This window comes from Coenobita brevimanus, chromosome 22 (assembly GCF_032717465.1).
Source record: "Coenobita brevimanus isolate Jiangsu-jjx chromosome 22, ASM3271746v2, whole genome shotgun sequence".
Lineage (NCBI taxonomy): Eukaryota > Metazoa > Arthropoda > Malacostraca > Decapoda > Coenobitidae > Coenobita > Coenobita brevimanus.
In genome coordinates, this window is record NC_136975.1 from 40006678 (window position 1) to 40024381 (window position 17704).

At 42.3% G+C, this 17704-nt stretch overlaps 1 protein-coding gene across 1 annotated transcript; it reads left to right on the top strand.

The window, feature by feature from the left end:
- Positions 1-9557: 9557 nt before the first annotated feature.
- Positions 9558-16407, top strand: LOC145392345 (uncharacterized). Its single transcript, XM_080266747.1, has 3 exons — positions 9558-9564; positions 14509-15325; positions 15823-16407. Exons 1-3 carry the CDS (start codon positions 9558-9560, stop codon positions 16277-16279), a joined length of 1281 nt encoding a protein of 426 aa, XP_080122873.1. The 3' UTR covers positions 16280-16407.
- Positions 16408-17704: the final 1297 nt, after the last annotated feature.

Here is a 17704-nt window from a genome sequence, read left to right on the forward strand (position 1 = left end):
TTTTATATATGATTGACAACGAGCAGGCATTTAACAATAATAATGGCAATAATAATAATAACAACAACAACAATAATAATAATAATAATAATAATAATAATAATAATAATAAACATTTATACAACCATAAACTACGAAGCTTTATTAATAAGCGTGAAATTCATACGATAAGGGATTTTCAAATATATATTGCTGTTTTTCATTCAGTACTTCTGTATACTTATTGCAGGAAAAAATGGCACATACAAAAAAGGAAGAGGTTTGCACTCTCTGAATCCACCCCCCCTCCGATCCGCCACTGCACTTTAAATGAATGATGGATATATTTATTTTTTTTATTTTAATTTTTTTATTTGTGTTCATTCTGCCTACATTCAGACGATTTTGATGTTAAGTACATGGCGTATTTATTAATTTAATTTTTACTTGTTTATTCTTCCCTCATTCAGACAATTTATGTTGAGTAGATGGCGTATTTATTTATTTATTTATCGGTATTTATTTGAGTGTATTGTTGCTGCCCCAGATTTTTTTGTTTTGTTTAAGATGACGTATGTATGACTATTTATTTATTTGATTTATTCTTCCAACAATCAGATGATTTTTTTACTCTGAGGACTCCATGTGTTGTGAGGGGGGTAGGGTTAGAGACAATCCCCAAGAACCCCTCCACAGCCGGATTTCTCGCCCCAAGTTGAGAAAAATCGTCTGAATGTACCGAGAATAAAATTAATGAGTCACCGGATTGCTGGAGTGTGTGTGTGTGTGTGTGTGTGTGTGTGTGTGTGTGTGTGTGTGTGTGTGTGTGTGTGTGATATTTGTTATATAATGGAAAGATTATTTTACTAATTTAGGAGAGAAATTTTAGAGCTTTGCTCCTCTCTCTCTCTCTCTCTTATCCTTTTGTCTCCCTCATCTTCTCTTTCTCTCACGCACTAACTTTACGAGAGAATTTTTTCAAGGCTCTCTCTGTCTGTCTGTCTGTCCGTCTGTCTGTCTGTCTGTCTGTCTGTCTCTCGCTTATCCTTTTGTCTCTCTCACCTTCTCTTTCTCTCACTAACTTTACGAGAGAATTTTTTCAAGTCTCTCTCTCTCTGTCTTTCCCTCTCTGTCTGTCTGTCTGTCTGTCTCTCTGTCAGTCAGTCTGCCTGTCTGTCTGTCTGTCTGTCTGTCTCTCTCTCTCTCTCCTTTAGTGTTACAGTACATTTAACCAATTATTCGTGTGTACAACAGAATTTTACTCTCTTCTCTCTAACTTGGCCCAAATTTGTCACCTCTCCAACTCGAATCCCAATTTGTAAGTTGAGATTAACACAAGAATACAGTGCTAGTCACGAAGAAGTGTTGTGGAAAGGACGCCAGAGCCATAGTATCTTCTTTTGTTCTACCACTGAGCTACAAGAAATAAACTGCAAAGGGACGAAAATCTGGGCCAAATTCTATCACTGTGCTACGGGAAATAAACTACAAAGGGACGAAAATCTGGGCCAAGTTAAGATGAATGGATTACAGCAGTAGACTTCATTACCTCAGCCAAGTTTTTTGTTTTTGAGCAGATTTATGAAGGAAAAAAAAAACTGGATGGAACTGCACTAAATTTTGAGTAATGATTGAGGACCATTAGAGGAACAACTGATTACATTTACAGTGAAAATTGTCAAAACTTAACATGAAAAAGGGGAATGATGCGTCTTGGCGGAGGTGTGTGCCCTCTGAGTGCTCTTGTTGGACTTGTAATATCTTCAATACTTCTATATTTTTCACCACATGATTTTTAACCCCTTCACTACGATGATATATTTTGTATTTTACTGTTGCTACCGTCAAACTCTGGAGATACTTTCGAAATGGAGTTGTATACTGGGCGGTCCATAAATAGCGCTCAGTCTGCTGGTGTGGGCTTGAGAGTAGGAAAAGAATTAATGATGCAGGGTAGACGCTAAGCCGTCCCCGCAACACAAGAAAAATCACCCGGCGGAGTGGAAGTGGAGCGCTATGTATGGACCACCCCGTAGCGTAGGCATTTATCAACCTCTTCCCTACCAGAGTTCTGTCCGAAATTTGATGAAATTGGATAGAAAAATACATCATCGGAAAGAAGGGGTCAGTGCAACAATGCCATCTAGTCAGTAATTTATGTGTGCAATAGGATTAGATTTTTCCTTTTACTCTAATTTGGCCTAAAATTACCGTCTCTCCTTCGTGAATGGTGTGCCGTATCAGTGGGTTAGTGCTAGATTATGATGACAGTCACGAAGAAGTGCTAAGGAAAAGGATGTAGAGCTGTAGCATTACCCCTTTTCAGCCAATGATCCACGTGAAATAAGCTGAAACAGGACGAAAAGCTGGGCCAAATTAAGGTAAAAGGAGTATAGTTGTTGAATTCACTGAGCTTGTAATACTAGCAAACCCTTACTATTTTTTTTGCTGACTACTTTCTTTTTTTCCCTGACTACTTTTTTTGCTGACTTTTTTTGTTACTTTTTTTTTTTTTTTTTGCTGACTACCCTTTTTTGCTGATTACTTTTTTGGCTGACTACTCTTTTTGCTGTTTACTTTTTTTTTTTTTTGCTGACTACTTTTTGCTGATTACTTTTTTTTGCGAACGGTACTTCTGCTGACAGCATTAATTATTATTATTATTATTATTATTATTATTATTACCGGTATTATTATTATTTATTATTATTTTCATCATTATATATTAGTTTTTATTATTATCATTTCATTAGTTATTATTATTGTTGTTGCTATTATTATTATTATTATTATTAATTTCTGCAATGTGTGAAGTAAAACTACAAAACGCCCTGATCTCATTCCTATCCTCCTTAACCCTTTCAGTCCGATTTTCTCCCCAAGCTGATTAAAATTGACTGGCGGATGCAAGAATAAATTGAAAGTGTCATCGAACTGAAGTGATTACAGAATTTTATTATTATTATTATTATTATTATTATTATTATTATTATTATTATTATCATTATTACTATTATCACTACTACTACTACTACTACATCCACCACCGCTTCTGCTATTACCTCTATTACTACTATCACTAATACTATTACTACTATTACTTTAATAATAAAATCACCTCCATCCAAATAGGAATTATATTGTGAAGATCAAAGCCAACCTTCATAATACACATCACCATTTAGAGTTGTAAAGTGAGATTAACATTAACTCTCATATTCCCTTCCTGCTTTCTTACACCCTTCCTCACTCCATCCTTCAGTTGGAAAAAGGTCACAATGATGCTGATGATGCTAGTGATGCTGGTGATGATGATGATGATGATGACAAAGATAACGATGATGATGATGATGATAAAGATAATTATGATGATGATGATGATGGTGATGATAAAGATGATGATGATGATGATTTTTATTTACAAGAAGGCTGAATGGGGACGTGTCAGAGCCCACATTAACACCGTCAACCTCCCACCCCCCGTTTTTTTTTTTCATTTTCGCATACTTCAGACAATTTTTACATGGATTTCATATAGAGAGAGATTTTCAGAACTAGAGAGAGAGAGAGAGAGAGAGTTAAGTAATATGCAGCCTCCTTACGCATTCCCTCTTAGAGCCGCGTTAGAATGACTAGCACATTATTCAGCACTCAGCTCCTATGACTCACTCTCAGATGCATAAAATCGTCTGGAGGCAGCTGGAAGAGGCATAAAAGCGTCTGGAAGCAGCTGGAAGAGGAATTAAAAAATCTGTCTGGAAGCGGCTGGCAAAGAGGAAAAAGAGTTGTCCCGATCATGAGAAAGTTCGAGGTGTCAGTATTGGCTCTTTCAGGCTTCTATGACCCACTGAGCTTATGTCTTTCTTGGAGCTTCTTGCATTCTCCAGACGATTTTGTTCCTTTCTCTCTCTCTCTCTCTCTCTCTCTCAAATGAAAGTCTGATGTCATTCGTCCAGTCCGATACGTCGTGTGGTTAGAGCAAGAGTGAAATAAGATACTAGGTACTCCGGTTGAAGGGTTGAATGACTGGCACTGTCTGAAAGAGAGAGAGAGAGAGAGAGAGAGAGAGAGAGAGAGAGAGAGAGAGAGACTTAAATTAGGTTACGTTGGTTAGTTTAGGTTAGTTTAGGTCATGTTAGCTTACATTAGGTGAGGGTAGGGTACGCTAGGCTAGGCTAGGCTAAGTTAGGGTAGGGTACGTTAGGCTAAACTAAGATAGGGTATGGTATGGTAGGGTAGGGTAAGGAAGAATAAGGTAGGTTAGCACAGGGTAGGCTAGGGTGGGGTAGGTAAGACTGGGGTAAGTTAGTGTAGGGTAAGGTAGGGTAGATTAAGGTAGGTTAGCACGGGGTAGGACAGGGTGGGGTCGGTATGATTGGGGTAAGTTAGTGTAAGGTAAGGTAACGTAGATTAAGGTAGGTTAGCACGGGGAAGGATAGGTTAGATTAGGTCAAGCTTGGGTAAGTTATGTTATGCTAGGTTAAATTAGCTTAGATTAGTGTACGCTAGGTCATCATGACTGGATGGGAGAAGTGTTGAGTCACGGTGACTGACAAGTGAGCAAGGGGGGGAGGGGATAAGAAATAGGGGGGGAGGAACGAGGGTTATGTAACGAAGTGTCACGATTCTCGAGGTCATACTCATTTATACTCTTCACTTTAACTTGTTCGGTAATTGCTGCCTCTCCGTCTTGACTGCTGAGTTATAAAAGGCATTGGCACTGAAGTATGATCCTAGTCACGAGGAAGTGCTATAGAGAGGATGTAGAATCGTACTGGTGTGTAGTTCTGCCACTGAGCTGTAACATGTCCTTGAGATACACAGCTTAGTTGAAGAAGGAGGAGGAGGAGGAAGAAGAAGAGGAGGAGGAGGAGGAGGAGGAGGAGGAGGAGGAAGAGGAGGAGGAGGAGGAGGAAAATAAAAAATAAAAAATTGAGGAGGAGGAGGAGATTAAGAAAAAAATGGAAAAGGAAATAGAGGAAAGGGAAATGAAGAGGAAAGAAAAAGAGAAAGATAAGGAGGAGGGGAGAAGAAGAAGGAGAAAAAAAGGAGAAGAAGACGGGGACTCAAAAGAACAGTATAAAAAGTCAGTGTTACGTAAGTCCTTAACTATCCTCAACCTCCCTACAAGATTCTCTCTCTCTCTCTCTCTCTCTCTCTCTCTGCGTGATTTCCTGGTTCTTTTGTCATTCTTGTTTTTCATTTTTCTTTTTTATTTCTCTACCGACACCGCCCATCCGCTCTCTCCTTTCTCTCTCTCTCTCTTTTTTTCCGCCGTCACTTCCGCCATCCCGCAGTTTAAAGGGACCACTCCAAGGTGTTTGTTTATTTTTGTTTATGTACATGTGTTTGCTTGTTTGCGTCCTTGTGTCTGAGTACGTGTGATCGTGTTTTTGCGTCTTTGTGTTTCAGTATGTGTGCATATGTTTGTCTGATTGTGTTCGCGTTTGTATGCTTGGCTCGTCTGCTTATAAGCCTTGTTTGATTTTTGTGCAGTCTGTTCTTTTTTTTTTGTTGTTGAGTGTGTGTGGATTTATGATTCCATGAATGAGCCTGTGAGTATGCTTCAGCACTTGTTTGATTATGTTTGACTGATTGCCTGTTTGTTTGCTTTTTTTCTTGACTGCCTGAGTGTGGCTCCGTTTGTTGTTGTTGTTGTGTGTGTGTGTGTGTGTGTGTGTGTGTGTGTGTGTGTGTGTGTGTGTGTGTGTGTGTGTGTGCGTTTTGTATCCTTGCCTGTCTCTGTGAATGATTGTTGTGTAAGCTTGACTTATATATATTTTATATATTTTGTCCGACTGCTGGTGTTAGTGTTTATATGCTTGTCTGTGTTTCCTAGTGTTTGCTGCTGAGTGTTTGCTTAATATGACAACACGGTATAGGAAAAAAATACCGGGCCTTAGGGAACGGATGTCTAGTCTATGCTCTTAAAAAAAAAAAAAAAAAAAAAAAAAAAAAGCCAAACTTTTAACCCCTGGAATCTGGGGACATTTATTTATTTATTTATTTTTTTATTTATTCTAGCTTCCTCGAAATGATTTTATTCAAGTTAGAACGAAATCTATTTATTTCAAACCAATCCGGTAAAGAAAAAAGTCTACCCCAGGCTGGATAAAATCGTCTGGATAGCAAGAATGAAAAAAAAAAAAAAAACGTGCTCGGCCTGAAGGTGTTAAGGGAGCCTGCTAGCCCCCCAAAGCCTGACCCTGAAGCTCCGGTAAGCATGACAGGGCTGTTTCTCAGGGACGCTGTGTGCATGCTTACGCATGAGCTGTAGCATTTACGTAAGGACCCGTAGGCCGAATAAGTTGGTTCCTCTACAGACTCGCCTTCCATTTGTATTACACCCATGGGTATAAGTGCTTCTGGTGTGTGTGTGTGTGTGTGTGTGTGTGTGTGTGTGTGTGTGTGTGTGTGTGTGTGTGTGTGTATTTATTTGGAGGACTGGTAGTGTTTGTGAGTCTATGTACATATTATCGACGAAACCTGGGTATTGTGTGAACTTACGAGAACACATGTAAGGACACACTACGGTATTGCACTCTCTTTGTATATACCCGTCATCTGCTGGCATCGAAATAAAATCTGCATGGTTGGTGGAGTCGGGGAGAAAGTTCACCTAATACTTCACCCCTTTTTACATGTCACTTTCCTCTGCTGGCTCATATTTACGCTACGAGGGGCTTGGTATGTTTCTCTACCCATAGATGATTCTTTTCGATGGGATGCGTCAGGGAGGACTGCGACGGACATGCCCTACGCGTGAAGTAGATGCAGAGGAGTAGCAGATGATTTTTTTTTGTCCTTTTTTTATGCCCCTAACTGTGTACGCAGGGGCCACAAACTCGACTGCCAGATGTCAAAAGGTTAGTCATTAACATCCTTAGCCAGAGTAGACGCGACCATGAAAGGGGTAACCGCTTCACCCCGATGACGTACCTCTTAATCGTCAACATCACCCTGACCTCTTTTCTTATGTAGGATTGGGTTGGAGAGCTCTCTGTAAAACTTTCAAAAATTCGCCAATATAACTGTCGATGAATTAAGTACTGCATACTTTACAAAATGAAATATTCTTGTAATTACTGAATTGCCTGAACGCGACTACAAAGGACCAGAGAAGAGTAAGAAAGAAGGAAATTGCTTGCACGTCCACCTTCCATTGTGCAGTTGAAGGCAGGGCGTGGATCTGACATGAATAATGCCCTCTGTCTGCAGTCACACTAAAGGAAGAAGAATAAGGAGAGAGAGAGAGAGAGAGAGAGAGAGAGAGAGAGAGAGAGAGAGAGAGAGAGAGAGAGATTGTCTAATATAATGTGTGTGTGTGTGTGTGTGTGTGTGTGTGTGTGTGTGTGTGTGTGTGTGTGTGTCTAACCGGGTAAGTCTGATGAGTGACTTCCTCTGCCCCTGAAACTATGACGACCCCACCCTTCCACAGGTCCACCAAGCTCTGTTCACTTTAACTTGGCCTAAAATTACCGCACCATATGCTTGAAAAACTGTCCTGTAACAAAACATTAACTCTAGGATATGGTGCTGGTCACGAAGAAGTGCTTTGGATTCTAGGGAAGGCTACAGGCACTGGACTCCTTTTGTGCCGACAGATGAGGTTTTAAAGATGTCACGAATTTAAAGAACACTGACTACCAACACACATTTATTTAAATACCAATACGAGGAACAAATACGGGTGGCAGCCAGATATGAAGCGTTTCCATCGCATTAGGCAATTTCTTCATATGCATTACCTGCTCTATCAGTTACCGGCTACAGATAAAGATCATAAAGATGAAATTAATCATGAAGATAAGATTATACTGTAGAATGTCTCGTTAGGATTAATTTAATGGTAAATTACTGTTTCCTCCTGTCGTATAAAACTTTCTTGCCCTGTCCTTTTCCCACGGGTTACGTGTGCTCTATTTGCCGCGCCCGCACTACTGATGGGAAGACCTGCCACCTTTGTTATACTTTCTTCTCGCTGTTTTGGGAGCAGTGAGAACCCAGCAACAGTTCAGCATCTCTTCGGTATGGGTTGTGAGGCATTCTGAGGTACTACTTGCCCTTGTAATCTCTCTCTCTCTCTCTCTCTCTCTCTCTCTCTCTCTCTCTCTCTCTCTCAGCCAACGCATAAGGACGTACTTGCTCATATACCCCGCCAGTCCCCTCCCAGCCACAACACTTCACCCATCAACGCCCCCAGTCTCATTCACAGGATTTCACGCACTCTTTTCTCACTCCATCCTCGGATCGCTTGTCTTGCTCCTTCCTCGTCTCACCCTCTGTCTCGTCGCGCACACCAAGTCAGGTCAAGTCTCATTTATTTTTGTTCTTGTCTCAGTCCTCGTCTCAGTGCGCTGTCTAGTCTCGTCTCACTCCGTCATCCTCATGGCTGATACAGGTAAGCCGTATCCTGTTTATTCTTATTAATTTTTCTTTTACACTTTGAAGGACAGGGCCTCAGTTATTTATTTATTTATTTAGGCATCCTCTGATGCTAGAAAGGGAAGCCTTCATGCGGTGACACCAGGACGAGTATAACGGTTCGGTTATGCAAACATTCCTCAACTCTCTCGCTGTCCCCCCCCCCTCTCCCAGAAAAGGATGGTGGACTTCAGGAGAAAGGCGATTCAAGCCTGCAGTCCACTGGGTTCACGTTCACATGAGCCTGGGACATCATCAACAGCAACCACATCATAAACGGATCCACACGATTATAAATGTGCCACCGCGGGAAGGCCTCTCTTTAGCACTAGTAAATTGGTTAAATATTGTTCTGGTGTCTGTTCTCTTTAACATGGAGGAGATTATCGTCCGTCTGAAGTTTATTTCCGTAATTCAGTGACAGAGTAAACCAGTACTACAGCCTTGCATCCATTCCATAGCACTCCTTCGTGACTAGCATCATATTCTCGTACTGAATATTTTTATAACGGCTTAGCGTTCATGATGGAGAGATGGTCATTTAACGCCTAGTTACAGTGAATAAAGTAATGTTCAAAAATAATAAACAACCACGTCGATCAGGCCGAGGACGTCATTAAATATTTTACGTTTGCAATCAACAGACGATTTTACTCAGCTTAGGACTGAATTTTCGAGATGGAGGGGTTAGATACAGTCTTCATCAGCTCCTTCACTCTGATGACGTATTTTGTGTTATTGCTCAACCGGACGATTTTATTCAGGGATTTATGGAGAGTATACAGGGGAAACCAGTCACTCTGAAATATTCAACGGAAATTGTTTATAACCTAGAGAGAGAGAGAGAGAGAGAGATTTCTTCTCAACATACAGTACAACCACATACCACAGAGTAGGATGTCCTTCAACCATCCCTCAACCCACCGCCCACCCCCCTCTCTCTCTCTCTCTCTCTCTCTCAACACTGGCTGATATGCGCCAAGAGATAGATGCATAAACCCCCACCCAGTGACAAGTATACATCTCTCTCTCTCTCTCTCTCTCTCTCTCTCTCTCCAGCTATGCATGCGTTGTTCTTGCCATCTCCAGTCGATTTTATAGAGCTTAAAGGGAGACTTTTTTGAACAAGAGGGTTGAGGTAATTTATTGCCTTAATGATCAGTATGTTACCAGTTTAGGTGAATAAAATTATCGAGGGCAATCGTCTAATGGTAGCAACAATATACTACTACTACTACTACTACTACTACTACTACTACCACCACCACCACCACCACCACCACCACCACCACAACCACCACCACCACCACTGCTGCTGCTGCTACTGCTACTACTACTACTAAAAATAACAACAACAATAATAATAATAATAATAATAATAATAATAATAATAATAAAACTGTCCCCAAGTCTTACTTTCTGCAAAATCAGCTGTCAGTCCTCATAGTCACGTCTTCTCTGGTAATTTATTCCATCTACCCCCAGACGATTTTACTGAGCTGAGACCCAGGGTGTCGATACCGTCACCAATAATACAGTTCTTAATTAACTCTCTCATGGCAGCGACAATTCTAGTATTTTATTGTATATCCGGACGATTTTCTTGAGCTGGGTGGGTCGTATATAGGAATCTGGGGCTCGTATTCCCGTCGTTTAAGGAAGCTTCCTAACACTGCTTCCTGAGTGGTTTATTTTGCTTTTTACTCCTTACCCTCCTCTTCATCATTTAAGTAATTCCAGTACCACTATTTTCAGCATAAATAACGTAAAAATTGATATTAACCACTCATACAACTTGAATACTTAGTCATAGTTGAATGAAATATAAGTCGTAGTTATAATGTAGGAATGAGTCTCCTTGGTTACTAGTCAAATTTATCCTCCAGTCTGACTACATTTGGCCATTTACTGAGTTGAAAGAGGTTAGAAATCTTTGTCAGACGAGATTAAACTGAGTGTAGTGTTGCCTCGTCCATGAGGGGGAATAATGGTGACGGTTTTGGCATCAGCTCCTGTGACTCACTCCCGGATGAATAAAATAGTCTGACATTAGCTACAGTAAGATGCTGGCGTGGATACTCGTGTTGGATGTTTTTATCTATCTATCTATCTATAGCCCGACGCCTTAATCCCGCAAAGGGTGGCCGCAGACAAAACGCCTCCAAGTCACTCTGTCACCCACCATTTGACTACCCTCCCCCCAACTCACCCCCCCCTCCCTCATATACCTCTCAACTCCATCCCTCCACCTCATCCTCGGTCTACCCCTCCCTCTCCCTCCCTCCACCTCACCCACATACACCCTCTTAGCCAGTCTTTCATTCTCCATCCTCTCCACATGTCCAAACCACCTCAGTGTATTTCTCCTAATCTTTTCAACCACATCCACATCTACCCCACAACGTTCCTTCACTTCTTCATTCGTCAACCTGTCCCTCCATGTCACTCCACATGCTCCTCTCAAGTAACTCATTTCCACTGCTCTCACTCTTGACTTGTTCCCCTCTTGCAAGGTCCACGCCTCGCTTCCATACGTCAGGGTAGGGATCACAATACCATCATGCAGTGACTTCTTAACTTCCATACTCACCTCCCTATTTCTCATCACTGCTTTCAGTGTGCCAACAACCTTCCTTCCCTGCTGTACCCTTTCACGTACTTCATCCCCCAAAGTTCCATCCTTACTCATCACACTACCCAAGTACTTGAATGAACTCACATTCTCCATATCCTCACCATCCAACCTCACTGCACACTCTGTGACTTCATTCCTCTCAAACACCATAACTTTACTTTTGTTTATATTAACTTTCAGCTTCCTCCTCCTACACACTGTCCCAAATTCATTCACCAAACCTTGCAACTCCCATTCATCTTCACTCAACAATACTGTATCATCAGCAAACAGCAACACCGGAAGCTTCCAAATCTCACCCTCATTCATTAGGGCCACCCCCACATCCACTGCCCTACCTTGTACCTCCTTTACGACCCCATCCATATATATATTAAACAGCCATGGAGACATTACACACCCTGTTTCAGTCCCACATTGAGATCAAAGAACTCACTCAGCTCACCATTCACTCGCACCGTAGCCCTAGCTCCCTCGTATATACCCTTCACAGCACTCAACAATTTCCCCTCCACTCCATATATTCTTAATACCTTCCACATACCTTTCCTATCTATTCTGTCATAAGCTTTCTCCAAGTCCATGAAGGCAGCATACACTTTCCTTCCCTTCTCTAGATACTTCTCCACTAAACATCTTAGAACAAATATCTGATCTACACACCCTTTTCCCTTCCTAAATCCCCCTTGTTCTTCTCCAACTAGCTCCTCTGTCATATGCCTAACCCTATCAATGAGTATTCTACCATATATTTTACCAGTCACACTAAGAAGGCAAATACCCCTATGGTTACCACATACTTCTCTCTCCCCTTTTCCTTTGTACAGAGGAACAATTATACCTGATTTCAGTCCTCTGGAACCCTTCCCTCTTCCCAAGCCAATCTACACAACTTCCATATCCACTCCACAACAATCTCACCCCCATACCTAAGCATTTCACCACACACTCCATCAATTCCTGGGGCCTTTCCCAACTTAATCTTCTTCATCGCTTCCACTACTTCCGACCTACTGATCTCTTCCTCCCTCCTCTCATCTCTTCTTCTCCCAGCCATTCCCCAACCACTTATACTCACACTGCTCTCACTCTCTACATTCAACAAATTCTCAAAGTGCTCCTTCCATCTCCTCAATTTCTCTCTCTTTTCTCCACCAACAATCTATTATTCCTATCTTTCACTCCCTACTATTTCCCCTTTCACACTGCCTTACTTTCTTTACCTCCTTCCAAAACAATTTCTTACTCTCCCTCCATTTCACACTCAGATTCCTCCCAAACTCTTCATCCACTTTCTTCTTACTCTCCTTCACCAGTCTCTTAACCTCCCTTCTCCTGCTCACATATACCTCTCTCTTCTCTCTCTCTCATCTTCTCCCTACCTCTACTCGTCAACCATTCACCATATGCCTTCTTCTTTTGTTCCACAGCTCGTTTCACCTCATCATTCCACCATGCTGTCCCTTGCACACCCTTGCATCTCCTCCTCACTCCACAAACCGCCTCACACGCTGCGCCTATCTCTTCCGTGAATATCTTACATACGTCTTCCACCCCTTCCATCTGCTCTAGCTCATACCTTCCCAATCTTTCTTCCACTATGCTCTTATACTCTGTCCTCTTCTCACTATCTTGCAATTTCTCCACTCTTCTCACAGGAGCTGCTTCCTCCTGTCTTCCCCTTCGCCTCCTCAACCACTTTCTTTGCAGCTTTACCTTGGCCATCACTAAGTGATGGTCCGAGACTCCATTCCCCCACCCTCTCCACACCCTTGCATCCAACACTTGTCTTCTCATTCGCTCATCCACACACACGTAGTCTATCATTGCCTTTCGTTCAACAAGTTCACCATCCATCCTCCTCATTACTCTCCATGTATACCGGTGGATCATCTTATGACGAAAGTAGGTGTTGGCTATTGCCAACCCCTTACCAGCACAGATGTCCACCAAAGCACTACCATTCCCATCTACTTCCGCTGGCACACCCCACTGACCAACCACTCCATCCACTCGTACATTCCCGACTTTGCCATTCATGTCTCCAATCAACAGCGTTCTCTCGCTCCTCTCAAACTTGTCCATACATGCTTCTACTCTCGCCCAAAACTCATCTTTCACTCTTGCCACTCGATCCTCAGTTGGAGCATACACACATACAATCGCCCATGCTTGTATACCTACTTTCATCCTCACCCATACAATCCTTGCACCCATTGTTCCATACTCTCTTATATTCTCCTTCCACTTCTTGCTTATCATCAGACATACTCCCTCTCTTGCCCTCTCATTCTCACTGACTCCTGCACATATACCTACACCGTATTCCCATTCTCTCATCCTTTCACCTTTCCATTTAGTTTCAGTCAATCCACATATATCCACTTTTGCATCCTCAAGCACCTGGACAATCTCTCTCTCTTTCACTTCATCATTCACTCCTCTCACATTCCACGCTCCTACTCTCAGAATGTCCTTTGTCCGTTCCTTAGTCGTCAACGTATGGTCCGTCCGGGTCCGAGGCGCTTTATTTGCTTTTTTAGTTAGTTCTTTTTACGGGGTGGGGCACTAACCCACCACCAACCCTTTTAGTCGCCTCGTACGACAAGCAGGGATACTGGGGGAGTATTCTTGAAACCCCCAGGGGGTTTTTATGCTTGGGAAATTATAGCTAGGGAATAATCGTGGAATATCAAACCTTTTTTTGCAGTCTCAGTCCTTACACAATCGTCATATACATCAAACCGAATATGACATTTCCTTACCTTCCCGGAGCATTGAATTGACAGTGGGAGCGTGGGGCATGACCAAGTGCATTATTCAAACACTTTCCATAAATAAGACTGCTTTTTTGTAACTTAACTAATCCAGCTATACTCTTCACAAACTGCACTGAATACTGAAGGGAAATGTGCGACAAAGCGACCTGGTGCCTGATACTAAGTAATTGTTGTGGAGAATTGTTTATCGTAGAAATTCGGTAAAATCCTTTAGGCTATGAATACAACCCAAGAAAATCGCGGGATTCCACACAACGCAATGTATCTGTGACTTGCCAGCCGGCCTTGATTTATGATTACCTGACAGGACCGTGGCAGGACATACTGGTACGTATCAAAATTTAGTGTAACTTACAAGAAACTTCTCATTAGTTATTAATATACCACTAACATTTCTGAAACTTGGCCAAAAGTTTAAAATAGTTATGAAACGCCTGAGGGTGTTTGTAGCAGTTATTATTATTATTATTATTATTTATTATTGTTATTATTATCATCATCATCATCATTATCACCATCATCATCAGAGCACATCTTTAGAACCATTAAGAAATCTTTAATTTCATGTATATAAATGGTTAGGCTGTACTGTATATTCAAACCCTGTTCAACAGTAAGATAATGTATTGCAAAATTTATTCAATCATTAATTTTTACATTAGAACTCAAAATATTTTTTTTAATCTACAGTGGAAAAGGAACAACCAGCGAAGAGTGGTGTGACGCCCCAGAGTCTGGTGACGGAGGAGCACGTGAAGGCGGCACTGAAGGCGGACAAGGGCAGTGACGCACACCTCTCGTCCTGGTCTGTCGTGGAGTTCACCAGGCCGGGCGACAACTACGCCTGTGTCGTCTCCAGTGTCAAGGTCAATTTCTCACTCCACGACCACAACTCAGAGGTCGTGTACATCGTCAAGCTTAACCCGTGCAGAAGTTTCATGGAATTTGAGGAGTTTACTCGTAGCATTTTCGCTAAGGAGGCCAAGTTCTATTTGAATCTTGTGCCAGAACTGAACTCTGTCCTGAAAGAAACTGGAGAAAAACCCTTAAGATTCCCTACATGTTTCCACGGCAGCCTGGAACCTGGCAAAGAGATCATATTCCTGGAGGACCTACGTGCTCGAGGGTTCCAGATGTTTGACCGTAGACGAGGCTTGGATGTCCCACACGCTACTCTTATCCTTGAGGAGCTGGCCAGACTGCACGCCGCTTCCAGACTCCTAGAGGACAAAAATCCGGGACAGGACCTTACCAAGACGTACGACTTCCTAGCGGATGATGTGATGTTGTGTAAAGATGGTGCGGAAGATGTGATAACGCCTGTTTTAGCACAACACGTAAACCAGGGTGTTGCTATGCTGGAGAAAGTTGGTGGCTATGAAAGAGGGATTGCTTGGCTTCAAAACCTCATTCTGAAACTCTCTGATATTCTTAAACAGCAATTAGGCCCCAGCAAGTACAATGTGGTATGTCATGGGGACTGCTGGAACAACAACGTGCTCTTCAGGTAGGTGTACTAAATAACTGTTGATTCACTGAAGATTTCCCAGGATGCTTACTTTATAATTTCGGTTTGATTTCACCAAACGAAATTGGGTCACTATCATAACTTGAACACAAAGCTGTGGTTGCATATAGTTCAAGGAGCCTTGGTTATGCGGCGGGAATGGTACTGTTCCAACTGACTCTTTTGCAATCATTTCGACTTTCTTCCACCCAAATCTACCCCCAAACCTTCCTTTTATTTCTTCCCCCTCTTCCCTCCACATTCACCTCTTCACTTTTAATCAGGAGTGAGCTATCGGCAGGTACAGTGACGATGGTGGGCCTGTGGATGTGATGCTGCTGAACCTACAGATAAACTGTTTCAACTCCTTCCACCTTATCCACTTTCTTGTCCTTCAGTGTACTCCCAGCCTTACTTTCCTTCCCCCCTCCCCACCGCTGCTCCCTTCTGCTTCCACAGTCATTTCCACAGACCTAAGCTACACTATTTGTTCTAAGGTATGATGAGGAGGGAGAGCCTGTGGAGGTGATACTGCTGGACCTACAGATCAACCGTTTTGCTTCTCCCGCCACCGACCTCAACTACATGCTGTACACGAGCCTTACAGGAGAGGTCAGGAGGCCTAACTTGGACGCCTTCCTCAACATCTACCATGCTGCTTTCACCGCCGTCATGGAGGCTGCCGGCAAGGACACCATCTTCACCAGAGACCAACTCAAGCATGAGTTCAGGGACAAGAACACAATGGGGGCCATTTTCGCCATGATGATCATTCCAGTTATTCTCCTGGAGCAGGAAAACGTACCCGACATGAACAGGGAGGACGGTAACGTGGAGGAACTCATGAACGAGCTAAAGACAAAGGCCTTGGAAACACTGGAGACGAACCCACTCATGCGCCCGCGGTTCCTGTCACTGTTTGATGAAATGATGGAAACGGGTCTCATTCCTTAAATCGGGTGGCGAATTATTTACTGACTTGTTAATGCAAATATGCCCCCAAATTAGAGTAACCTGAAGTGTTCAAGTGGAGCGTGGAAAGGTATTTATTGTATCTATCCACAAAAGTATGGTAGCAGAGGCAGTGGTAGTAGTAGTGGTGGTAGCAGCAGTAGTAGTAGTACAAGTAGTAGTAGTAGTAGTATTACGGGAAGTTGTAGTAGCAATAGTAGTAATCCCAGGCCTATCTGAGCGTGAACCAGGTGGACTGCAGGGCGAAACTGCTCTTCTTCTTCTGCAGACCACCAACCTCCTTCTAGGGGACTGAGTGGGAACTGAGAGATGTCTGCATAACCAAGCAGCTCCATTAATTGGCTATATCGATGCCACTACGTGAAGGCATCTCTCTCCAATACAAAAATAGAGATGATCGAAGTAAGTACAAAAACTGTCAAGGTGTAAGTGTGTTAACAGCTTTTTATTTTTTACTATCTTTTCAATCCAATGACGTATTTTTTGTCTTATTCTAGTTCCCTCCATACGATTTCATTAATTTTAGGAGGGCTTACTGATAGAGAAGGTGACAGTGGGGGCTGTATCTAAGCCTTCCTGTTCGAAGTCTCTCTGAAATTGAATAACAGGGTCTGGCGGATGTAATAATAATAATATTAAAAATACGACGCTAGGCTGAAGTGACTAAAGGATAAGGTAAAACACTGACTGAAAAGCTGGCACAGACACCAAGACGTCTGTATCACGTTTACTGTAACCTGACAAATATACCTAACCTCTTTCAGCTCAGTTGATAGCCAAGAGGCTGGATTTGACTGTACTCTATTTACTCATACTTTGCCTAAAATAAACATCTCTCCACCTTAAAATCTAAGCTGTAGGAATAGATGAACACAAGTGTATGATGTTGGTACAGAATGAATGCTATGGAAAGGATGCAGTCACAGCACTGTCTTTTTCTGCCATGAGCTATGTGAAATAAGGTGCAACAGGATGAAAATCCGGACTATAACTAAGGATAATCCAAATTCCATGCATCCACGGCTCAGTAGGTATGCCCAGTTCTGTCAGATGAAAACCAATCGACTATAGTGATACCGATTTTCTGTTAGCAAAAACACAGCAAAAATGACGTCCTCTGGCTGAAGAAACTAACTCGTGTGGCATTAATTAACACATACTTTATTTTATTTTATTATTATTTTTTTTTTCATTACACGGAGATCCGCAAGTACCGCCCCTCTAGATATCCACCTAGCGATATCTAAATGTTTAGTTGGTGTGGGCGTGCGTCCATGGGAACTGAAAATGGATGAATGACGCTTGACAGACATTGATAACGCTGACTAGGCCGATCTCGCAACGCACGAGAAATTTCCTGGCGGGGTGGAAAAGTGCTATATATGGATCACCCTGTCAATAACACAT

Coding starts and splice junctions, on each gene's coding strand:
- LOC145392345 (XM_080266747.1), top strand. Junction 15,326..15,822: donor AACAACAACGTGCTCTTCAG/GTAGGTGTACTA, acceptor ATTTGTTCTAAG/GTATGATGAGGAGGGAGAGC.